The sequence below is a fragment of the Euleptes europaea genome, chromosome 1, assembly GCF_029931775.1.
Source record: "Euleptes europaea isolate rEulEur1 chromosome 1, rEulEur1.hap1, whole genome shotgun sequence".
NCBI lineage: Eukaryota > Metazoa > Chordata > Lepidosauria > Squamata > Sphaerodactylidae > Euleptes > Euleptes europaea.
Window position 1 is genome coordinate 176,925,208 of NC_079312.1, and position 25,513 is coordinate 176,950,720.

The window sequence follows — 25,513 nt, forward strand, 5'->3', positions numbered from 1 at the left end:
GTTTGTGGGCTTCCTAGAGGCATCTGATTGGCCACTGTGTGAACAGACGGCTGGGCTCGATGGGCCTTGGCAGGGCTTTTCTTATGTTCTTATGGAGGAGAGAGCTATCCATGGCTACTAGTAAAAATGGACACTAGTCATGATGCATCCCTATTCTCTCCAGTCTCAGTGGAGCATGCCTATTATATTAGGTGCGGTGGACCACAGGGAGGATAATGCTGTCGCCGCCGTCTTGCTTGTGGGCTTCCTAAAGGCACCTGGTTGGCGCCTGTGTGAACAGACTGCTGGACTTGATGGGCCTTGGTCTGATCCAGCAGGGCTTTTCTTATGTTCTTATGAAACCAGAAGTATATTTTTTGGGTTTTATGGATAGCCAGTTGGAAAAAAAATATGGATGTTTGCTATTATATATGATTTCAGCAGCAAGAATATTATATGTGCTAAATGGAAACATCCGTATATACGTACAATAGAAGAATAGCTTGTCAACATGTTGGAATTAGCAGAAATGGCCAAACTGACTGCTTCAATTAGAGAAAATAACGTATCTACGTTTGTAGAAAATTGGAAACCATTTATGGACATTTTTCGTAACACAGAAAAGAATGAATTGATGATTTGTGGGTTTGAAGAGTAGAAGAATAAGAATGTAGGTATGATAGAGAAATGTTTGGTTTTCTTAGTTGTAAGAATAATTAAAAAAATAATTTTCCATATGAAGCTAGAGAACAGGTTGTAATTTCTTAATTAGATTTATATTTGATACAAACGAAAATGGAAGTTATCTTTTTGTCTCTGTGTTTGTTTTTCCTTTTCCTTTATTTTGCTTATTGTAATTTTGTTAACAATAAATTTAATAAAGTGCTTAAAAAACTTTGTATAGCTTTCGATGCATAGCTTAAATTGCTTGGTTTAAGTATTGTATAAATAATTTGAATATTGAACACATGAACACATGAAGCTGCCTTATACTGACTCAGACCCTTGGTCCATCAAAGTCAGTATTGTCTTAAGACCGGCAGCGGCTCTCCAGGGTCTCAAGAGGTCTTTCACATCACCTGCTTTCCTAGTCCCTTTAACTGGAGATGCCGGGGATTGAACCTGGGACCTTCTGCATGCCATGCAGAGGCTCTGCCACTGAGCCACAGCCCCTCCCCTATTATGAATATTCTGAATCCGTATGTGGAGTTGTAAACCACGTTTTTGAAATCATATAATCCAATTGCATTCGGTTGATTAGTGGTATTTTATGTATGTGTCGACAGGCTGGCTGCCTGCCTGCCTCTGACTTGCTGTGGGTCTGACCAAGCCTCTCTTCTTCTCCCTCCTTCTGCAGAAGCAGGCTTCCGTGGTGGCAGAGAACAGCGTCATCTGCAGCTTCTTGCACTACATGGAGAAAGGAGGGAAGGCCTGGCACAAGGGTTGGTTTGTCATCCCCGAAAACGAGCCCCTGGTGCTCTACATCTACGGAGCTCCACAGGTATGGCTATGCCCTGCCCCTCCCCCCCCCACATGGCTTTTGCCCCACAGCTTAACTTAGAGGACAATAAAAAAACAAAAAACAAATTTGTGCTGTACAAGAGGACCAATTAGAAGTCACAGCAACTATGACCATTCAAAAAGAGTATAAGAAACTAAGGGTGAAAACGCATGGGAGGTTTTGCCCTGGATTTGCCGCTTTCTAAATGCACATTTTCCCCAGCCAAATTCTCAAAACTCAAAAATAAACCCCCATGCAGAGTTTTGAGAATTTAGATGGGGGAAATGTGCATCTAGAGAGCGGCGAATCCAAGGCAAAACCTCCCATGCGTTTTCACCCTAAGTATAAATGCAAACAGTGCGATATATTCTAGCATGCTTCACATACAATACGAAAGACATACAAAATTGGACAATCCTGCTAGCAAAATAGGAAAAAACCCTTAGTCCATAAATCCTGTAGAATGATATATGGATGCTGGCGTGGTATGGGGAAGAAATAATTCCAAAGTCCAGATGCTGACGAGATCAACCTTATGGTCAGCAAGACGTGCTCAAAAGGAGCCTTGCTGGAATATACTTCTCATAATCATACAGTGATTTAGATAGCCAGCAAATCCAAGTCTACAGGGATCCAGTATGTGACTAGCCATATATTATATAATAGAGAGTCTTGAAGAAGATATCATGAAACAGGTGACTGCCGAATCCCTGCGGACTTGGATGGGGCAATGAATCATAGAATCATGGAGTTGGAAGGGGCCATACAGGCCATCTCGTCCAACCCGCTTAATGCAGGATCAGCCTAGAGCATCCCTGATAATGGATCTAAGCCATCATGACATCTTTAGTCTTGTTCGCTCCCTCTGCTTCTGACTGCTCAGTATGACTGTCTGTCGCCCCCCCAGGATGTGAAGGCCCAGCGTTCGATGCCGCTGATCGGCTTCGAGGTGAACCTCCCCGAACCCGGGGAGCGGGTGGATCGCCGCCACGCCTTCCGGATCAGCCAGAGCCACCTGTGCTGGTATTTCAGCCCCGAGACCGAGGAGCTAAGACAGAGGTGGATGGAGGTGCTGAGCCGAGCGGGCCGCGGAGAAGAAGGCAAGGGGCCGCCTTCCATCCTAGAGGCGGACGAAGATACGGAGGCGGAGGCAACCTAACAGTGGAGGCTGGGGGATGAGGAAGGACTGACTCTGACCGGCCGGGGACTTGCTCCCTGTTCTCTGACCAGGATACTTGAACGCTTTTCTCTCTCCGGCACTTTCTCTCCTTTGTCGGCGTTAACAATCTGTCCTCCTGCCTCTTTCCTATAAGGATCTGTACTTAGCCGAGATCTTCCCTGCTGCCAACAGCTGCAGAAGCCGTGTACCTGCACTGAGGTTGGTCGAGGGTGCTTCTGATTCCCAGCTGCAGCAGGGGGGTAGGTAAGCAAAACCACCCTCTGGCTGCTTCCACATGGAAGGGTGCTCCACCCTACTATCGCCGCCACAACCAATGCAGAGGCATATGCGTTAGTGACAGAGCTTCTGTAAACAGGAGTCTTCTCTGCATTTCTCAGTTTCTGTTCCCTTCCACGCATGCTCTGCAGCAACTCTGCATTGGGTCCTTTTCTTGTTCTTCTTCCCTCTCCCCATGCGTGCACTATAGTGCTATAATGACTCTAATAAAACTTCAGATGGAAATAGATTGGCGACAATAGAACAGTGGTTCCCAAACTTTTCAGGCCACCACCCCCTCGGTTCCACAAACTCAACCCCAGCGCCCCCCACCCTATAAAAAGCATTATTCAAAATAGGGGTTTGCATGACGCACTAAAGAAGGTAATACCAATAACGTTTCAAAACAGTAACAATTAATTGCACATCTATTCAAAATCAAATTAAAATTTTTTCGTTGAAATTTATTCAACAAAACTGATGGTACCAGCTCTTCAAGGTCTGGGGGTGGGGGGGGGGGGAATCTGATAGTTTCCACCAAATTTGCCAGCATGGTGCCATAGCTTGATCTGTTATAAATTAGTGAACAACACAGTTGAAGGGGCCGACCTCTAGTGCCCCTCTGCTGCCCCCTTGCCTCTTAGTGCCCCCCTAGGTAGTCCCCCCCCAGGGGGTGGCACTGCCCACTTTGGGAACCATTGCAATAGACCGTTATAGCACTATAGGAAAAGCCCTCTGTTGGTGCTATAGCAGTTGCTGATTTTTAAAAGTCCTCAGGAAGCCCTCTGGTGGTGCTTATAATGCTATAGCAAGTAATGGATTTTTAAAGGCCTTCTGGTGAGCACTATAGCAACTACAGATTTTTTTTTTTAATGCCCTCTGGTGGCATGGCCGGGGGGTGGGAATGCTGGTGAAATGGTGCTGATGCAGGCAGGGCCTTTGCAGACAGGAAAATGCACGGCATTTCTTCCACACAGCATGCTAACACACTTGAACTGCATTCTTTGCAGAAACCCCCCCACACACACACACAGGATTAAAGCAGAAAGGAGTGAACTAAGGATGGGGAAAACCAGGAATCAGGACAATTGCAGGATGACATCATACGGAAGCTCCCCCCCCCCCAAAAAAAGTGCTCCAGTTTGAGTCAAGGTGGAGAAAAACCTCCGTGTGGAAGCAGCGTCTCCCTCCCCAGGGAAAAACAGACAGAAGAGGGTCATTTTCTGTGCTTCCCTACCGCTTCTCCTCTCTGTGTTCTTCCTCCCCTCCCTGCCTTTTAGAGCATGGACCAAGATCTGTTCTTCCAATCAGTACTGCTTATTTAGCACTTACTGGTCGTCTGTTCTCCGCAGTATTTTGAGAGGGGGAAAGAAGCTTTTAAAGATCTACGTGGCAACGGTTCTTCCCGTGGACTTGGGAGAGTGTGGGAGGCCCCATACCGCGCGTGGAATTTTTTTCCTGATGCGATCCTTCTCCCCACTAAAGGCTCATCTCGTTCTGCGTCAGATTTAACCCCGTGGGCTTTCCTTTGTTATGACTTGAAACCCTCCTGGAACCAGAAGCGGCTTGAAGCCCCTGCTGGCTGGGAGATAAGGGCTAGCGTGACGTTAAAGGATCGGTGGTCTTCATCTCGCCACACCTGAGGTCCTCGACCTTTCTGAGCCTGGGGGCACCTTGAAAATTCTGACATGGCACAGTGGGCACAGACCCAAAATAGGCTGCTGCCACTTACCGTCAGTCATACCATCAGTCCTTGTGTGGTGATGGTGCTACAGCCAAAGCAATCTTTTTTAAAAAATCTGCACAGCACAGCCAATTAAATCTCCAACAGCTAGCATCGCCAGGTTACGCTTTGCCACCGGCGGGAGGTTTTTGGGGTGGAGCCTGAGGAGGGCGGGGTTTGGGGAGGGACTTCAATGCCATAGAGTCCAATGGCCAAAGGGGCCATTTTCTCCAGGGGAACTGATCTCTATCGGCTGGAGATCAGTTGTAATAGCAGATCTCCAGCTAGTACCTGGAGGTTATGCAAGCTAAGAAAAACAGCACAGGCTCTGTATAAAGAAATACAATGCATTCAAAAGGTATGTAAACACACTGAAAAAAAAAATTTCTATTAAACTGTACACATGGCTCAATAACAGTGAAACAAGCAGTTCATAGAACTAAATATAAACATGAAAACGATTTATTAACGGCTTTACACAAAAAGAATGGAAGACCGCAATGAAAAGTCAACTCCGACGATCAGGTAAGTTGGTCATGCGCAGTAGAGATGTGAAGATGAATCATGAGATCTCATGATTATCACTTGAACCTGTCGGTCACTCAGAAGACAGCATTGTCTGTATGATATTGAATGATTATTGGCTGAAGAAGCAGTCAAGCGAAACGTGATATTATCTAGAAATCGCGTTCTTGTGATCCTTCAACCTGTACTACGGCCATATACTATCATAACATCAATACAGCTATTTTTTTGGATGCATGATAGCCTGATTCCAGCTTATACGTCCTTTTTTGTATTGCGCATGACCGTTTTTTGCCAGACCTTGGAATTACCTTCTACATCTTTACTGCGCATGTCTACTGTTACTCCATTCGTTGGATTCATCTTCATCTCTCTACTGCGCAGGACCAACTTACCCGATTGTTGGAGTTGACTTTTCATTGCGGTCTCCCGTTCTTTTCGTGTACAGCCGTTAATAGATCGTTTTCATGTTTATATTTAGTTCTACGAACTGTTAGTTTCACTCTCATTGTGCCCTGTGTACAGTTTAATAGAAAAAAAATTTTTTCGGTGTGTTTACATACCTTTTGAATACATCATTGTAGTTCTTTATACAGAGCCTGTGCTGTTTTTCTTAGCGTGTATGCTCTTAGTTATACAGCACTATTGTTTGTAGTACCTGGAGGCTGGCAACCCTACCGATGGCCAACAGCCCCACAAGCCCCCCTCTTTATAAAAACACTTGGTGGGCGCCAGGAAAGTTGTCAGAGGGAGCCACGGCACCATATTGGGGATCCCTATGTTATGCCAAGCCTGGCCGACCCGGTAGAGAGACTCTCCCTTCTTTCCCTGAACAGGGGCCACTTTGCTAAATCGCCACCTGCCATCGTTCACTGGTCACCTCTATAGCATTGTTTCTGGGCTGTAGCACCAAGGGCACACCCCAGCCAAAATGTGCCTTGTGCAAAGCCTCACTAAAGAGAATGGGACTGCGCAGTTCTGCCAGCTGATGATTGAGATACTCTGATTTGCAAATAGGGCTGTCAGCTCTGGGTTAGGAAATTCCTGGAGATTTTTGGGGCAGAGCCTGAGGAGAGCGGGGTTTGGGGAGGGGAGGGAGTTCAACACTACTGGAAGCCCCTCCCCTCCCCAAACCCTGCCCTTCCTAGGCTCCACTTCCGAAATCTCCAGGTATTTCCCAACCCGGAGCTGGCAACCCTACTCATAGGTTCAAGCTGCTAGGCTAGGGTTGCCACCTCTGGATTGGGAAATACCTGGAGATTTTGGGCGGGGTTTGGGGAGGGACTTCAATGCCATAGAGTCCAATGGCCCAAGTGGCTTTTCTCCAGGGGAATGGATCTCTATCGGCTGGAGATCAGTTGTAATAGCAGGAGATCTCCAGCTAGTACCTGGAGTTGGCAACCTTATCTGCAAGCGACGTTCCGAAATGCTTCCGTGATGCAAAAACGAAGCAAAGGTTCAACTCCAGTTAAAACACCCGCTATAAAAAAGAAAGTGACTCTGTGTGGATGCCGCTTGAGTGGGCCGATCCACACACAGCACTTTTCCGTGATCACCTCCTGGTGATGCGGGGGAAGAATCGAGCACAGATGGCTACCAGCATGAGGCCAGGATCGTGATTGTGAATACAGTCGGGGGGGCCTTACCTGAGTTCCTGAACGATGCGAGCCCCCTTCGTTTCAGAGTGAGCCTAGGAATCATCTTGCTAGGTCAGGACAAACATTAGTTCCGACAACCCCCGTTCAAATACTGGTGGCATCTCACAGGTGATAAAATAAATAAATCTGAAGACTGGCGCCCCCGATCTTTGATCGCGGCATCTGCTAAAGTGAGTCTGCCCCTGAGCATTGAGTTTGTTTCACTTACCTTGGCTAACGGTAGGGACATTTTTGGGGCGGAGCCCTAGTAGGGCAAGGTTTGGGGAGGGACTTCAATGCCATAGAGTCCAATTGCCAAAGCGGCCGTTTCCTCCAGGTGAACTGATCTCGATCGGCTGGAAATCAGTTGTAATAGCAGATCTCCAGCTAGTACCTGGCGGTTGGCAACCCTAGACTGCTTGGGCAGGGGAGACAGGTATTCCAAAGGCAGATAGATAAAACCTGATGCCCGTTTCTTTTCCCGAATGCAATTTGCCTCCCCTCCTCGATACAATGCGTTTTTAAGAGCTGCTCATCTTCAAATTCTCTGGACGACCATCGAGTTTTCTGCACCATCTCAGACACTATTTCCCCCATGCTTGTACTGCTTCAGTGTCCAGGTTGGGGTGGGGCACCCCCCCTTTTCCAAACTGATCTTTTGGCTTCTTGGAGAGGTAGGCTTCCTGGTGGTGCCTGGAGAGCCATCCCCCCCCCCACCATGGTGTAGAGCTAGTGCATGTAACTTTTATATTAAAAAGGACTCAGTATTAAGGGATATACAAAATCTTTCTTACCAAAATAATATTTTATTGTTGTTCTAGTGGCTGGCCACTACAGAGGTGAGGCTGAGGGAGCTTCTATTGACAGAAGCGCCCTTTCCCGCAACCGAGATTTGTGTATTGTCCATTTTACTTTTTAGTTCCATTGTTGTATTTTTTATTTCCAGTGTCCTTTTTTTTTTTTTTAAATACAGGATTCTGATTTTTCGTTTTGGTTATGTTTGTCTCTTTGTTTCAAAAAGGGCGAGAACACGGAGGTTGGGGGAGGCAGAGAGAGAAGGTCATGAGAGGCAGTTCATGAGAGGGAGGACACCTTGGCCATCTTCTGGGCATGGAGTAGGGGTCACGGGGTGTGGGGAGGGGAGGTAGTTGTGAATTTCCTGCATTGTACAGGGGGTTGGACTAGATGACCCAGGTTGATCCCTACCAACTCTATGATTCAATTCTATAATTGTGAGGAACGCTGGCTTGAAGGGTGGTGAAGAAGCCCTTCTTTAGATATTTTTGGAAGGCAGATCCACCGAAACAGCATTTTAAGGCAACAACAAATTTAGCCACTGTGTGATGTGCAGCTTCTTGCGCTACATGGAGAAAGGAGGGAAGGCCTGGCACAAGGGCTGGTTTGTCGTTCCTGAAAATGAGCCCCTTGTGCTCTACATCTGCAGAACCCCGCCTCTCTCCCCCACATGGTTCTTGTGCCACATCTGAACATAGAGGAGAAGAGTTGGTTTTTATATGCCAACTTTCTCCACCACTTAAGGAGAAATCAATCAAACTAGCATACAATTCCCTTCCCCTCCCCACAACAGACACCCTGTGAGGTCGGTGGGGCTGAGAGAGCTCTTAGAGAGCTGTGACTAGCCCCAGGTCACCCAGCTGGCATCATGTGGAGGAGGGGGGAAACCAACCCGGTTCACCAGATTAGCCTCCGCCACTCGTGTGGGGGAGAGGGGAATCAAACCCGGTTCTCCAGATCAGAGTCCACCGCTCTTAACCAGTACACCACGCTGGCGCTCCAGGAAAGGCAGTATGGTCAGAGTAACAGTAGAGATGCCTGAAACAATGAACCGAGTTGGGAGAGTGAAAACGGGGGAGACTTTATTTCTCTCCTTCCAGACGGGACTTACGGTGAGTGAGCGAAACAGGTAAGCAGCAGGCTTAAGACGAGCCAAATGAATTCATGATCCGAGGCCGTCAAACTCATTGTCACTGGGCGTTGAAGGGTCGACGACGGCCAACAGTTGAAATAAGCATCAGAAGAGTCCTTGGATGTGGTTACTAGCCCTTGACAGGCCACTCTTTACATTGCAGTCTGCAAAGTGCATCGGTGAAAAACTCGTTGAACCGAGGAGAGAGGCAACGCCCTAGCCATGCTCCGTGTGGCCCTGACTCCGTGTGTTTCCTAGCTACTCCCTGCAGGGCAAAGGAGCGTGGGGGCAGCAATGCAGCACGGCCCGATTCAACCCTGCCCCGATACCGTTCATTTCAGTTCTGTTCACGACTCAGACACGAGGGATAGGACCGGGCTCGCCGTTGTCCGAGCAAGAATCCTGCCGTTGTTGCGTCCCTCTCTCTCTCATTTCTTTTTCTTCCTTACCAAAGTCCAACCGTCTTCTTGATCGGGGCCCGAGGAGGGAGGAGGCGGGCTGGGCTGCAGTCCGTTTGAGCTGCACTCCATGGCCTGAGGAGAAGCCGAGAATGTTAAAACTCGCTGGTCCTGGCTTAGTCAGGATCTACCCTAAAAGATGGGCTGGGCAGGAACCTCCTGAGCAAGCCTGAAAAGCTGCTACTGCCCCTTGCCTTTCTATCTTAGGGGAGGGGCCATGGCTCAGTGATAGAGCATCTGCTTGGCGTGCAGAAGGTCCCCAGTTCAATCCCCAGCATCTCCAGTTAAAGGGACTAGGCAGGTAGGTGATGGGAAAGACCCCTGCCTGAGACCCTGGAGAGCCGCTGCCCGTCTGAGTAGACAATACTGACTTTGATGGACCAAGGGTCTGATTCCGTATAAGGCAGCTTCATGTGTTCATGTATCTTCTGCTGCCCAATACTGCTTCAATTTTAACAAACAACTAACCTAGCAATGCTCTTTTCAAGCTCCTGCCATCTGACAAGCATAGAAGAGTTGGTTTTTATATGCCGACTTTCTCTACCACTTAAGGGAGAATCAAACTAGCTTACAATCACCTTCCCTTCCCCTCCCCATAACAGACACCCTGTGAAGCAGGTGGGGCTGAGAGAGTGTGACTAGCCCAAGGTCACCCAGCTGGCTTCATGTGGAGGAGTGGGGAAACAAATCCGGTCCACCAGATTAACCTCTGCCGCTCATGTGGAGGAGTGGGGAATCAAACCCGGTTTTCCAGATCAGAGTCCACCACTGCTCTTAACCACACCACACTGGCTACAGGTAGAGTATTCCCTTATCTGGACATCCCATATCCGGACTGATCCGAAAACCGGACCCGTCGAGCCGGCATGCAGGCAGATCCATTTTGCATGCTTTCAATGTTTCCTCTGCCCTAAAAATATAAAATACAGTGTACGCTGCAACATAGGTGGAGACTGAAAGCCTGCCATTGTTAGTTTGTTGTTGCTCTTGTTTAACAGCTGATACAGGTATTCGGGTGAAATAGTTAACACCTTGCTTTCTGATGGTTCAATGTATATAAAATTATTGAAAATATCACTTAAAATTACATTTGGGCTATGTGTATAAAGTATATATAAAACATAAATGAATTTGGGTCCCATCCCCAAGATATCTCATTACAGAATAATAGAGTTGGAAGGGACCACCAGGGCCATCAAGTCCAACCCCCTGCACAATGCAGGAAATTCACAACTATGTATATGCAAAAATTCCAAAATATTCAAGACAGGTTGAGTATCCCTTATCTGGACTGCTTGGGACCAGAAGTGGTCCATATTTTGGATCTTTCTGTATTTTAGAATATTTGTATATATATAAAAGAGACATCTTGGAGATGGGACCCAAGCCTACATATGAAATTCATTTATGTTGTATATATGTTTTATATACGCTTTATACACATATTTCAATGTAATTTTAAACAATATTTTTAATAATTTTGTGTACATTGAACCATCAGAAACAAATTGGTGTGCTGCTGAGGGCCTGTGAATAATGCCTGCATGCTGGCTCAAAAAAACTGGTTTTGGGGTCAGTCCGGATATCCGATATCCAGATAAGGGATTCTCAACCTGTATATGGAAAGGTCCAAAATACAGACCCCTTCTACATAAGAACTTAAGAAAATAGGAAAAGCCCTGCTGGAGCAGACCAAGTCCCATCAAGTCCAGCAGTCTGTTCACAGAGGCCCAACCAGGTGCCTCTAGGAAGCCCACAAACAAGACGACTGCATCAGCATTATCCTGCCTATGTTCCAATGCACCTAATATAATAGGCCTGCTCCTCTGATCCTGGAGAGAACAGGTATGCATCATGACTAGTATCCATTTTGACTAATAGCCATAAATACCCCTCTCCTCCATCAACATGTCCACTCTCTTCTTAAAGCCTTCCAAGTTGGCAGCCATCGCCACATCCTGGGGCAGGGAGTTCCACAATTTAACTATGCGTTGTATGAAGAAATACTTCCTTTTATCTGTTTTGAATCTCTCACCCTCCAGCTTCAGCAGATGACCCCACGTTCATCTGAGAGAGGGAGAAACGCTTCTCACTGTCCACTCTACACCATGCGTAATTTTATAGACCTCTATCATGTCTCCCCTTAACCGCCTTCTTTCCAAGCTAAACAGCCCTAAGCGTTTCAACCACTCCTCATAGGGCAGTTTCTCTAGCCCCCTGATAATTTTGGTTGCTCTTTTCTGCGCCTTCTCAAGCTCTGCAATATCCTTTTGTAGGCGTGGTGACCAGAACGGTACACAGTATTCCAAGTGTGGGTCTCACCACAGATTTTAAATCAGGGTGTCAAAGATAAGGGCCGGGGGCTGGATCCGGCCCTTTGAGAGCTGTCATCTGGCCTGTGAGCCGCGGCAGCCCCCCCCCCCCCACTCCTGAATTTGGGCTGCAGGAGTCTTCCAATCCACACTACTCGCCAGGATCGGACGGCGGGGGGACTCAAACCCAGCGCTTCGATCTCCCCCACCACTTCCGAAGTTGGGGGCGGCTGGGGAGGGCAAGGTATGCGCTGCTTAACCGCCTTCTTTCTAAGCTAATCAGCTTTCCAGTGCCGGGCTTCCTCGCAGAACAATACCTCTTCCTCTGCTTCCTGTTCCTCCTCGCTGCTGCTTTCTTCGGCGGCCTGAGCTTCCGCGGCGACCCTCTTGGCCGCTTGCTGCTTCTGGGCCAGGCGCGCAAGGGCTTCCTGCACCGCTGCTCCGTTTCCCTGCTGGCACTGGCGGAAGAACTGGCACAGCTGCTGGCTTACCTACAGCGTGGGAAGAGGGACAAAGCTCTTCAGCAACCAGCGCAAGGTTAAAAAGAACTGCAGTGATGCCCGCTTTGGAGCTGGTTAGAAGGACAACCTTCCTTTCCTTCCCATTAGGCTACAGCTCGGTCCACAGGCAGGAATTCTTGTTCCCAATGAATTTATGCTCTGACCACATCCCTAGGCAGCCAATTATACAGCTGAACCACTCTCACTGTAAAGAAAAATTCCTAATATCCAGCCGTTACCTTTCCGCCTATAATTTAAACCCATCAATGCAAGTCCTATCCTCTGCTGCCAACAGGAACTCCTTAGCCTCCTCTAAGTGACAGCATTTCAAATACTTAAAGAGAGCAATCATGTCCCCCCTCAAAGACCTCTATGGTTGTCCATATTATACAGTAGATTAATGGGGCTTTCTTTATGATTTGCTTACAGTAGAAGAAGAAGAAGAGTTGGTTTTTATATGCTGACTTTCTCCACCACTTAAGGAAGAAACAAACTGGCTTACAATCACCTTCCCTTCCCCTCCCCACAACAGACACCCTGTGAGGTAGGTGGGGCTGAGAGAGCTGAGACTAGCCCAAGGTCACCCAGCTGGCTTCGTGTGTAGGAGTGGGGAAACAAAGCCAGTTCACCAGATTAGCCTCCGCCACTCATGCGGAGGAGCGTGGAATCCAGCCCGGTTCTCTAGATCAGAGTTCACCTCTCCAAACCACCGCTCTTAACCACTGCACCACACTGGGGAGTATCTGCCTTTTCAGGATGGGTGGGTTGCTAACTTTCTGCTCTCTTCTAGCCCAGTAGTTTTAAGATTCCCAGAGGTCATTAAGAAAGACAAAGACAGAGCCCGTATGCCATATTAAAAACAGACTAAGGCTTTTGTCCTACATTAGGTCGCTCAAGAGTGACTGTATCAGCAGTATCATCACAATAACATAACCATACATTCTAGACAAGTAAGATCCCATAATGACAACTCTCACCTGAGACAAGAGAAAATTGGGGGGGGGGGTGAGATATCAGGGAGAATAGTTATATCTAAATGTCTTAGTCTTCTAGGTGCAGGGAATGTTTTCAAAAACGGATGACCATTTAGTCACGTTAGCCACACCTGCAGGCTAAAGCAATATATAGCAGAGTGACAAGATAGCCGCCTCCTGAATCGTCTGTAAAAAATAAACTCTGGGAAACATGGCCTGTTGTCAAAGAGATTGGTCCAGGAAACATCCCATGATAATAATAACCTACACGGGTAACATCACCACATTCCTCCCTCTCAGCAGCAATTATCCCCAAGAAACCAAAAGAAATAAGGTATCAATTAATTCTCTCTGTATGGTCTTGCGTAGAAGATACCTGGCTCAGGCTGCCATCTTCTATCATCGTATCGAATTCATTGTTCATCACCTCTGCGAGGAAATCGTCCACCTCGTCTGGCTCCAGGTCAGCTGCAGAGAGGTTGGACCAAGGGACAAATTCTGTAAACCTAGATTTCTATTATGTCAACAGCCTATCCCTGCCGACTAAAATCCCAACTACACTCCTTGAATTAATGACACAAATCTGGTTGTCAGCTCCAGGTTGAGAAATGCCTGGAGATTTTGGGTGTGGAGCCTGAGGGAGGGAAGGGTTTGGGGAGTATAATGCCATAGAGGGGGTACAATGCCATAGGGGTATAATTCAAGGGGGTATAATGCCATAGAGTCCACCTTCCAAAACGGCCATTATGAATTGATCTCTTTTGCCTGGAGATCAGTTGTAATAGCAGATCTCCAGCCGCCCACCTGGAGGTTCTCAAATAACAAAACAGCATGCAGGCTCAAATTCAAATACAAAAATTATATAAAGTATAGAAGAGAAAATACAGTGTAAGCAGCATAAGGAAACAACAATAAGTGAAGCATCACATCGCATGGGTTCACTTTGAACCGTGCTACTACTTTAGGAGCGTTCTTGGATTCGTGGGACAGCTTGGGAGTCTCCTAGGGCACTTCTGATGTCCGTCATTGTTCTTTTGTATTGTTCCATTGTGATGCTTCACTTATTGTTATTTCTTTATGCTGCTTACACTCTGTTTTCTCATGTATACTTTATATAATTTTTGTATTTAAATATGAGCCTGTGTGCTGTTTTGTTGAGTATTTTACTATACAGCCTACGGATTCTCTTTGTATTGCTTACTACCACTGGAGGTTGGCAACCTTAGACACAAGCCATATCCTGACTCCCAACATCCCTGCTGCAGTCACTGAACCTTACTCCCCTGGTAGAACTGGGAACGTAAAACATGAGTCCTTGACCTGGTTAAACCAATGTTTCTGCAAGGATCCATAGCTTTAATGCTCAGATTACTAGATGACAGGTCCGTTTACATTGGTTCTTGTAGGTTATCCGGGCTGTGTAACCGTGGTCTTGGTATTTTCTTTCCTGACATTTCGCCAGCAGCTGTGGCCGGCATCTTCAGAGGAGTAACACTGAAGGACAGTGTCTCCGTTTACATTCTTCAGATTTTCAAAAGTGTAATATAAATTACACTCCTGTGTCCAGTTTGCCTCGGTTATGCTTCATGATAGTTAGAAGTTTCTGTTTCTAGGGAAGCTCACCAAGGAATTGAGATCTTGGTGCATTGAATCAATCCAGTGGGACCAGGACACAAAAAGAAAATACAGGCCCCGCATGTCACGCCACATAGGACAGTTCCCAGCCAAGGTTGGGATTCTGACTAGGAATGGAAAATTTCCAGAAACGTTGGAAGAATTCAGGGGGGAAAACACTGTTTCTGCCTCCTCAAAAAATTGACACTTGGGAGGAAAAATTAAAATATATGCTACATTGACCTTATTTTTACTGCTTTGACAGCTTCCTATCTCTAATTCCTAAATTGTCCGCAGTGTACAAATTTTAAAAAATCCACACAATGAAGCTATTTGGAATTAGAAAAAAAATAAAACCAATCATAAAAAATAGAGGAGGTTAAAATCCATCTGAAGCTGTAGAAGCATGTGACGTACTCGAAAATGAAACACTGAGAGATCTCAGTGTGGAGAGGAAATGCTGGGGAGGGGGGATGATTTCTCCTCCCGCACAAATTCCTTAGACATTTCAGTGAGTCCCTAATACAACCTTGAAAATATTGTGTGTGTCTATCGTTTATATAGAAAATATCATTTGCTAGCCTGGTCTCGTCAGATCTCGGAAGCTAAGCGGGGTCGGCCCTGGTTAGTACTTGGATGGGAGACCCCCAAAGAAGTCCAGGGTTGCTACGCAGAGGCCAGCAACGGGCAAGCCACCTCTGTTTTTCTCTTGCCTTGAAAACCCCATCAGGGTTGCCATAGATCAGCTGTGACTTGATGGCAAAAAAAAGTGGTAGAACGTCTCACGTAAAAAATCCTCATACTAGACATTTTGGAAGAATAAAAACATTGCCTTAAAAAGGCATTTCGTTCATTCCAAAAATGGGGGAAAATTAAGTCCCCCAAAGAAGCCTTTTTCCTGCTAATTTTTTTTCTGGACCTTCACATTTCTAGTTTAGACCAAAGCTTCTTAAACTCTGGGTCACGACCCACAGTTTAAGAAGCTATGGTCTAAACTAGAAATGTGAAGGTCCAGAAAAAAATTAGTAACTGAATGTGGGGGTCACGAAAAATATGGCAACAGTAAAAGGTAAAAATGGTAAAATTATACGTATACCAAAGAATTGTTTTAAAATAAATTTCTTTATGATTTATGATCAGTAAAGGTTTGATTTGTATACCTGTTTTATATACCCAGGATCGGGTAAAAAATTCTCGGACGAAAAGGGGTCGCAAATGGAAAAAGTTTAAGAAACTGTGGTTTAGACGAATGATCCATACCCTTTGCTCTGTACACCAGGGTTGTCAAACTCAATTTGTTACAAGGGCCGGGTATAACATAAATGGCATTTGGTCAAGCCAGGCCATGCCTTGCCAGCCCAGATCGGGGCTGGGGGTGGTGGTGGCTGCCTAGGCTGTCTCGCCGGGCTGGATAAGAGCTCTCAAGGGGTCGGATCTGCGCCCCGGGGCCGTATGCTTGACACCCCTGCTGTATACCCTCCCCGTCTCTGACCACTGGCATCGTTCTGGATATAATGTGGTCCGTGAAGGGGAAACCGTCCAAATCCTGAGGAGTCTGCAGCCTGCCTCAATAGGAGGTTCTCTCATTTGGGTCCCTCACCGTTGCTTTGGAAATACTGCTCCACGGCCCCCGCCATCCATTCGGCTTTCTCTTGGCTGAACGCCCCGCCGAAGCCGTTTTCCACTGCAATCTGCATCACAGGAAGATAAGGCCACAGTCATTTATAAGAGCCGGGCAGGTCTGCAACAAGCAATTTCCCGAGGGAAAGATATCTTGGTATAGTACAAATGCGTGGCCTATTGCTCAGGGTTAAGACAGATGTAATATTTTTAAGAGGGGCAGAGGGAATCTGATCGTTCCTCCACTGCCCTTCGGCACACACAAATGCTTTTTCAGCATTTGAGTTCTGGGAGAAAAGAAGAAACTGTTCTTCATTTTTATTTTATTTTTTTGCTTTTTGGGAAGAGCCCATTTCTCCTCCCCTGCTGATTGTTTTAAAGCTATGACGGACGATTTTCATTGGTTTGCATCAGTGATAACGCTACCACCCAACTTTCAAAGGTTTCTTCCCCCCCCCATAACAAAACCTGTGTTAAGAATTTAAAAAAGGAAACAAAGAATTCAAAGTTGAGCTAAATATTATACATAATGTTATTATTATTTATTATAGAGTGTACACACATTAAAAACATTAGGCCCCAAAACATATAGGCTTCAAATTAAAATGACTGAATATCCAACAGTGTTGATGATCTGTAATAAATGCAAATGACCAATATAAAACCAGACGAGTTTCGGCCTGGACGGCCTTCCTCAGTGGTCATATATACATTCATACATATTGTCACAAACACATCCAAAAATACATAGAAGGTATGCTGAAAAGTAACCACCTGAATGTGCGGGGGCGGGGGGAGAATTAAAATATGCTGAAACATGTATGCACCTTTCTAAAAAACACTTCTCAGCCTGCCTGTTTGTGGAGTCGAGATCGATGGCACAGCTCACGGGCTAATCCATCCTCTGACTTGCTTTTATATACACCTGTATGCACAGCTGTTTTCACACCGCAAGAAGACACAAGGCTTCAACGGGTCAAAGAGATGCTACGTCTGTCTTCACTTTTGATTACTCCAAAACTCCTGCTTACATATGAAGAGTCACATGAACACATGAAGCAGCTTTATACTGAACCAGACCCTTGGTCCATCAAAGTCAGTCTTGTCTACTCAGACCGGCAGCGGCTCTCCCGGGTCTCAGGCAGAGGTCTTTCACATCACCTGCTTGCCTAGTCCCTTTAACTGGAGATGCCGGGGATTGAACCTGGGACCTTCTGCATGCCAAGCGGATGCTCTGCCACTGAGCCACGACCCTCTTCATGGCTCTCCAGGATCTCTGGCAGTACTGTTGCTTTCCCATGATATGTATCACTTGCACATGGCAATAGAATAAATTTGTACTCAAGAGCATAGCATGCTACTCAATCATACATGCCAGCCCAGTTGAATGTCACATGTGCTTCAGTGCTCTTTGCTAGTATTTTGGGGAGCAGCCGTGGCTCAGTGGTAGAGCATATGCTTGGCATACGGAAGTTCCTGGGTTCAATCCCCAGCATATCCCATTTAAATAACACTAAAGAACACTAAAGATTGAGACTGGAGAAGGGCAGCCATGAAGGAGCTAGAAAAGATTCTTAAGTGTAAGGATGTGTCACTGGCAATCAAGATCAAGTTAATTCACGCCATCGTATTCCCTGTTACTATGTATGGGGTGTGAAAGCAGGACAATGAACAAAGCTGATAGGAAGAAATTAGATTCCTTTGAAATGTGGTGTTGGAGGAGAGTGTTACGAACACCGTGGACTGCCAAAAAAACAAATCAGTGGGTTCTAGATCAAATCAAGCCTGAACTGACTCTAGAAGCTCAAATGACTTAAACTGAGGCTATCGTACTTTGGTCACATTATGAGAAGACAAGAGTCACTGGAAAAGACAATCATGCTAGGAAAAGTCGAAGGCAGCAAGAAAAGAGGAAGACCCAACAAGAGATGGTTGGACCCTATAAAGGAAGCCACGGGCTCAGTTTGCAAGATCTGAGCAAGGCTGTTAAGGATAGGATGCTCTGGAGGATATTGATTCATATGGCCACCGTGAGTCGGAAGCAACTTGACGCCACTTAACACACACACATCATCTTTCAACTATTTTTTTACTCTCTGGGTGTTGTCTTAATATTTTTTGGGCAATCTGCTGCACATATTCTTTTCCTTTCTTACTGTTAACTTGCATTTGTATCTCTAGCAGTTGTGGTCCTTATTCTTATTTGGGCAATATTTTCACCAAGGGGGAAGCCAACTTGCCTTGTAGGGCTTCCCGCACGTTGGCTGTTCGCCACGCTGGCATTCTCTTGGGACTGAGGGTAGTTTTCCTAACCTGTGATAGGCGTTCTCTCTGGGCTTCACCCACTGGGGTTTTACATAATTTCCAAGCATTGTCAAGAGATCCCACTTTTCTTATCTCTCTCTGTTGAAGTGATTTTTAAGAATGTAACTGTGAAATTTTCTGGGCAACTTTTCAGTTGTATGCTTGCCTTTCGAAGTCTAACTGATTGTACCTCCATCATCTGTTGGAAGTGGCTACCAAAGGCAGGGTTTTTGTGGCAGCTTAATTATGGAAACTCCACCCCACATCCACTAAGCCAGGTGTCAAACATAAGGTCCGTAGGCTGGATCTGGCCCCTGGTGGGAGCCAGCATGGTGTAGTGGTTAACAGCGGTGGTTTGGAGTGGTGGACTCTGATCTGGAGAACCGGGTTTGATTCCCCTCCTCCACATGAGCGGCGGACCCTAATCTGGTGAACCGGGTTTGATTCCCCACTCCTACACATGAAGCCAGCTGGGTGACCTTGAGCTAGTCACTGTTCTCTCCGAACTCTTTTAGCCTCACCTACCTCACAGGGAGTCTGTTGAGGGAAGGGAAGGTGATGGTAAGCTGGTCTGATTCTTCTTTAAGTGGTAGATAAATTCGGCATATAAAAGCCAACTCTTCTTCTTCTCCTTCTTCTTCTCCAGCCCACAGCCAGCTGAGGCAGCCACACACACACCCCGTCCCAATCTGGGCTGGCGAGGCATGGCCCGGCCAAGTGACATTTATGTCATATCAGGCCCTCGTAACAATTGAGTTTGACACCCCTGCCCTAAGCTTTCTAAGCTTTCATTACCAGGTTAAAACTGGTTTCCCAGACATTCTGCTGATTGGATGGTTAGTTGGTTGACTTTGCTGGGATCCACCTTCCCGCCTCTCCAGTCCCTATTGACAGTAGCTTCAGTTTTTTCAGTCATCTCCTTTTAAACCTTTTTTACTCTTCCCCATTTGATAAGACTTACTTCTGAGTATATCTGCTTAGCGTTTAACTGTTTTAAACGGTGCTGAATTTTTTTTAGAGAAGTTTTTAACACTTATGTTTAAAGATCTCGATTACCCATTTTAACTACTTTGTAAAATCCTCAGCTGCCTCAAATGCCAACATCTGGCAGACTTCACGGTATGCAAAGTGCTTAGGCGAATAAATAAATAACTTCTAAACTAAATAGGACCGTGCTCACTGTTTTCAACTGCTCTAACAGCTCTTATATCTTGTAACGCACCATGTGGAAATAACGTCAGCGTCTCACCATGGGGAATAACGGAATGAAAAGGGAACTTGATGATGTGTTAATTCTCATGAGAACTGGTAGTCAGCCTGGATAGCGTTTTACCCTTCAACAGTCCCAATTCTGCTTTCCCTTTCCTGGGGGAAACTACACCTTCCAAACATCTCTGTTTTAAAGCAACAGTTCCCTTTTATTTCTGTTTGCATTATGCAGGTGGTCGTGACATGAGATTTTACACAGCAGCTTCTTCAAGTACTATATAAGCCCCTGCAATTGAAGCAGGAAGGATGATGATGATGATGAAGAAGAAGGAGTTGGCTTTTATATGCCGACTTTCTCTCCACTTAAGGAAGAATCAAACTGGCTTACAATCACCTTCTCTGCCCCACAATAGACCCCCTGTGAGGTAGGGGGGGATGAGAGAGCTGTAAGAGAACTGTGACTAGCCCAAGGTCACCCAGCTGGCCTCAGGTGGAGGAATGGGGATACAAATCCAGTTTACCAGATTAGCGTCCGCTGCTCATGTGGAGGAGTGGGGAATCAAACCCGGTTCTCCAGATCAGACTCCACCTCTCCAAACCACTACACTATGCTGGCTCCTGATGGTACCTGTTACTAAGGTATCACAAAGAAACTGGCAGAAAATATATTATTTTAAATGTATTTCCTGATTCTTTTCACCTCTCAACTTTCCTCTCAACAGCTGTAGTGTTAAATGCCAACAAGAAGCCTTTAAGGTTGGTAAATTTCTTCTCCAACTGATTCAGATTGTGGCAACCAAATAAGGGCTATAGTGGCATTTTCATTAAATATTGGAGAATATGAGCTTCGATAAGGAAAGAGGTTTCTTTAACTTTGTAAACACACCTTTTCTTCCTAGATCCAGCAGTACACATGAACACATGAAGCTGCCTTATACTGAACCGGACCCTCGGTCCATCAAAGTCAGTACTGTCTACTCAGACCGGCAGCGGCTCTCCAGGGTCTCCGGCAGGGGTCTTTCACATCACCTACTCGCCTGGTCCCTTTAACTGGAGATGCCGGGGATTGAACCTGGGACCTTCTGCATGTCAAGTAGATGCTCTACCCCTGAGCCACGGCCCCTCCCCTGCTGAAATAAGATACTTGGGCTAGGCCCTACTTAAGGGAAGGAAAACTTACAAGTAGATGTGAGGGACAGTATTTTAAAAGGAAACTGCTTTTGTGACGTGGAGACACGAGCGAAAATGAGGAATCGATTATCCTTAGAAAGGAAGAAGAGTTTGTTTTTGTATGCCGACTTTCTCTACCTTTTAAGGAAGAATCAAACCGGCTTACAATCTCCTTCCCTTCCCCTCCCCACAACAGACAACTTGTGAGGTAGGTGAGGCTGAGAGAGCTTGAAGAAAACTGAGACTAGCCCAAGATCACCCAGCAGGGTTCATATGGAGGAGTGGGGAATCAAACCTGGTTCACCAGATTAGAGTCCACTGTTCATGTGAAAGAGTGGGGAAACAAAGCTGGTTCTCCAGATTAGTCTACCGCTCTTAACCATGACACCACGCTGGAACAAAAGCATGTTCTCTAGTTTTGGTTTAGTAGTGGGATCAGTGTTTACTTTCTAAATGCCAATACCGTAAATATTGTGCGTGGGGGAGCGTCGAGTACAGTAAGAGAAAAGCACTCTGCATATATTTAGCAGTCTTTGTTATGACTTAACTGTTGTTTCTGCTTAAGAACTGGACATGCATAGACTGATACTGGGCTGTGCGTCTGTCTTCCTCACCTGAAAAATGGGACAAACGTTCTCACAGATTCACACATATTGCTCAGGACTTATGGAGAGATCGGTGTGTCCACACAAGACTTTATTCCGATAAAGCAGGCTATCTGAAGAAGTGAGCTGTGGCTCACGAAAGCTCCTACCCTACCAGAAATGTTGTTAGTCATTAAGGTGCTACTGGACTCTTGCTCTTTCCTACTAACTTATTTCTGCATATTACTACTTCTAAAGAAGTGAGCTGTGGCTCCCGAAAGCTCCTACACTGCCAAAAGTTTTGTTAGTTTTCAAGGTGCTACTGGACTCTTGCTCTTTTCCACTGCATCTATACCAATGGTACTCAACTTTTTTTTGCTCCATTCCCCCTTTCAGCATTGTTCAGAATAAAATTCCCCCTTCCCAAAATAGTCATAAACTTTACTGAATGTCGCAGATTAAATTAAAAACAAACTACAATTTTACAGGTTGTACATAATCTACAGGACATCACGCTTTGCTGAATAGTGGTCCCAATTCACCCCCTGGAACCCTAAAATCCCCCCCAAGGGGGGGAATTCCCCCCTTGTTGAGAACCCATGCTCTATACAGACAAACACAGATACTGCTCTGGACTGATGGAGAGATCGGCGAGTCCACACAAGACTTTATTTTGATAAAGCAGGCTACCTGCAAAGATTTTTTCCAGGTAGCTGAAGAAGTGAGCTGTGGCTCACAAAAGCTCCTACCCTGCCAGAAGTTTTGTTAGTCTTTAAGGTGCTACTGGACTCTTGCTCTTTTCTACTAACTTATTTCAGTATATTACTACTTCTAAAGAAGTGAGCTGTGGCTCCTGAAAGCTCCTACCCTGCCAAAATTTTTGTTCGTTTTCAAGGTGATATTGGACTTTTGCTCTTTTCCACTGCATCTATACAGATAAACACGGATACTTCTCTGGACTGATGGAGAGATCGGTGTGTCCACACAAGACTTTATTCCGATAAAGCAGGCTGCTTACAAAGATTTTTACCGGGTATCTGAAGAAGTGAGCTGTGGCTCACGAAAGCTCCTACACTGCCAGAAATATTGTTAGTCTTTAAGGTGCTATTGGACTCTTTCCTACTTATTTCAGTATATCACTGCTTATTTCAGTATATTACTGCTTTTGAAGAAGTGAGCTGTGGCTCACGAAAGCTCACACCCTGCCAGAAATATTGTTAGTCTTTAAGGTGCTACTGGACTCTTTCCTAACTTATTTCAGTATATCACTGCTTATTTCAGTATATTACTGCTTTTGAAGAAGTGAGCTGTGGCTCACGAAAGCTCCTTCCCTGCCAGAAATATTGTTAGTCTTTAAGGTGCTACTGGACTCTTTCCTACTAACTTATTTCAGTATGTTACTGCTTTTGAAGAAGTGAGCTGTGGCTCGCGAAAGCTCACACCCTGCCAGAAATATTGTTAGTCTTTAAGGTGCTACTGGACTCTTTCCTACTAACTTATTTCAGTATATCACTGCTTATTTCAGTATATTACTGCTTTTGAAGAAGTGAGCTGTGGCTCACGAAAGCTCCTACCCTGCCAGAAATATTGCTAGTCTTTAAGGTGCTACTGGACTCTTTCCTACTAACTTATTTCAGTATATCACTGCTTATTTCAGTATATTACTGCTTCTGAAGAAGTGAGCTGTGGCTCACGAAAGCTCCTACCCTGCCAGAAATATTGCTAGTCTTCAAGGTGCTACTGGACTCTTTCCTACTAACTTATTTCAGTATATCACTGCTTATTTCAGTATATTACTGCTTCTGAAGAAGTGAGCTGTGGCTCACGAAAGCTCCTACCCTGCCAGAAATATTGCTAGTCTTTAAGGTGCTACTGGACTCTTTCCTACTAACTTATTTCAGTATATCACTGCTTATTTCAGTATATTACTGCTTCTGAAGAAGTGAGCTGTGGCTCACAAAAGCTCCTACCCTGCCAGAAATATTGCTAGTCTTTAAGGTGCTACTGGACTCTTGCTCTTTCCTACTAACTTGTTTCAGTATATTACTGCTTATTTCAGTATATTACTGCTTCTGAAGAAGAGAGCTGTGGCTCACAAAAGCTCCTACCCTGCCAAAATATTGTTAGTCTTTAAGGTGCTACTGGACTCTTTCCTACTAACTTATTTCAGTACATTACTGCTTATTTCAGTATATTACTGCTTCTGAAGAAGAGAGCTGTGGCTCACAAAAGCTCCTACCCTGCCAGAAATATTGTTAGTCTTTAAGGTGCTACTGGACTCTTTCCTACTAACTTATTTCAGTATATTATTGCTTCTGAAGAAGTGAGCTGTGGCTCACGAAAGCTCCTACCCTGCCAGAAATATTGCTAGTCTTTAAGGTGCTACTGGACTCTTGCTCTTTCCTACTAACTTATTTCAGTATATTACTGCTTATTTCAGTATATTACTGCTTCTGAAGAAGTGAGCTGTGGCTCACGAAAGCTCCTACCCTGCCAGAAATATTGTTAGTCTTTAAGGTGCTACTGGACTCTTTCCTACTAACTTATTTCAGTATATTACTGCTTCTGAAGAAGTGAGCTGTGGCTCACGAAAGCTCCTACCCTGCCAGAAATATTGCTAGTCTTTAAGGTGCTACTGGACTCTTGCTCTTTCCTACTAACTTATTTCAGTATATTACTGCTTATTTCAGTATATTACTGCTTCTGAAGAAGTGAGCTGTGGCTCACGAAAGCTCCTACCCTGCCAGAAATCTTGTTAGTCTTCAAGGTGCTACTGGACTCTTTCCTACTAACTTATTTCAGTATATCACTGCTTATTTCAGTATATTACTGCTTCTGAAGAAGTGAGCTGTGGCTCACGAAAGCTCCCACCCTGTCAGAAATATTGCTAGTCTTTAAGGTGCTACTGGACTCTTTCCTACTTACTTATTTCAGTATATCACTGCTTATTTCAGTATATTACTGCTTCTGAAGAAGTGAGCTGTGGCTCACGAAAGCTCCTACCCTGCCAGAAATTTTGTTAGTCTTTAAGGAGCTACTGGACTCTTTCCTACTAACTTATTTCAGTATATCACTGCTTATTTCAGTATATTACCGCTTCTGAAGAAGTGAGCTGTGGCTCACGAAAGCTCCCACCCTGTCAGAAATATTGCTAGTCTTTAAGGAGCTACTGGACTCTTGCTCTTTCCCACTGCATCGACACAGACGAACACGGATACTGCTTTGGACTGATGGGAGCGTTCGGCGCGTCCACACGAGACTTTCTTCCGAGAAAGCAAAGGTTGCAAAGCTGCTTGCAAAGGTTCTTGATCATCGCAAACCGGCCTTCCTGCCGAGCACGGGCTGCATAAAATCGTACCTGCAAGGCGGGCCAGTGGGCCAGCACAGCCTTCACCCCCTGGCCGAACAGGCCACGTGCCGCTTCCTCCTGCCTCGGCGCCGCCATCGCAGGCGGCAGACAGCCGGGAAGTCGATCGCCGAGTCGTCGATCGGAAGCGCGCCCGTCGCAGGGGATAGGCGCGCGCCGAGTGACGGATGGCCGCCGTTCGGCTCCAGGTTTTCGCGGGTTCGAGTCCCGCCACGGCGCTTTGGCAGGAGGGTCCCATTGTGGTGCAGAGCCGACGCCGTTGAACTCGATGAACTCTCGTTAAACCCAAAGACTCTCCATTTTTTTTAATATAAATTTTTATTAAATTTTTAAACGAAAAGAAAAAAAAACACAATACAAACAACAAATACAAAAGAAAAAAGTATAACAATATAGAGAACTACGTAATAAGAATGATATATCTATAAAAAAGTTTTTTAAAAAAGATATTCAAAATACAATCATTACATTCTTCTTACAATCATCTTACCCATTTTGTTCCCACCTCCCTCCACCAGTGTACCCTTAATCCCTCCCACCACCGTGTTGAACTTCCGGAGAAGTGTCTAAACAGTTTATTAATAGATTATTTTAACAATAATTTATATTACCAAATTGTATCTACAACTTGTTCACTATATCAATAAAATTCATTTTTGCCAGCTTATCCCAAT

General features: G+C 45.5%; 2 protein-coding genes across 2 annotated transcripts in view; one reads left to right on the forward strand and one right to left on the reverse strand.

Annotated features, from left to right (window-relative positions):
* The window catches only part of FGD1 (FYVE, RhoGEF and PH domain containing 1), a 58,760-nt gene extending 56,121 nt beyond the window's left edge, over positions 1 to 2,639 (forward strand). Inside the window, exons 17-18 of the mRNA XM_056867385.1 lie at positions 1,337 to 1,480; positions 2,388 to 2,639. Of these exons, the coding sequence (XP_056723363.1) occupies positions 1,337 to 1,480; positions 2,388 to 2,639 (396 nt within the window). The remainder of the gene's footprint in view (positions 1 to 1,336; positions 1,481 to 2,387) is intronic.
* A 6,516-nt stretch (positions 2,640 to 9,155) lies between these two features.
* On the reverse strand, positions 9,156 to 24,917 carry TSR2 (TSR2 ribosome maturation factor). The gene is made up of 5 exons (XM_056867386.1): positions 24,831 to 24,917; positions 16,186 to 16,276; positions 13,348 to 13,439; positions 11,815 to 11,988; positions 9,156 to 9,260 (listed from the first exon to the last, which is right to left on the reverse strand). The coding sequence occupies exons 1-5, from the start codon at positions 24,915 to 24,917 to the stop codon at positions 9,156 to 9,158; spliced, it is 549 nt and encodes a 182-aa protein (XP_056723364.1).
* Between the last annotated feature and the right edge of the window lie 596 nt (positions 24,918 to 25,513).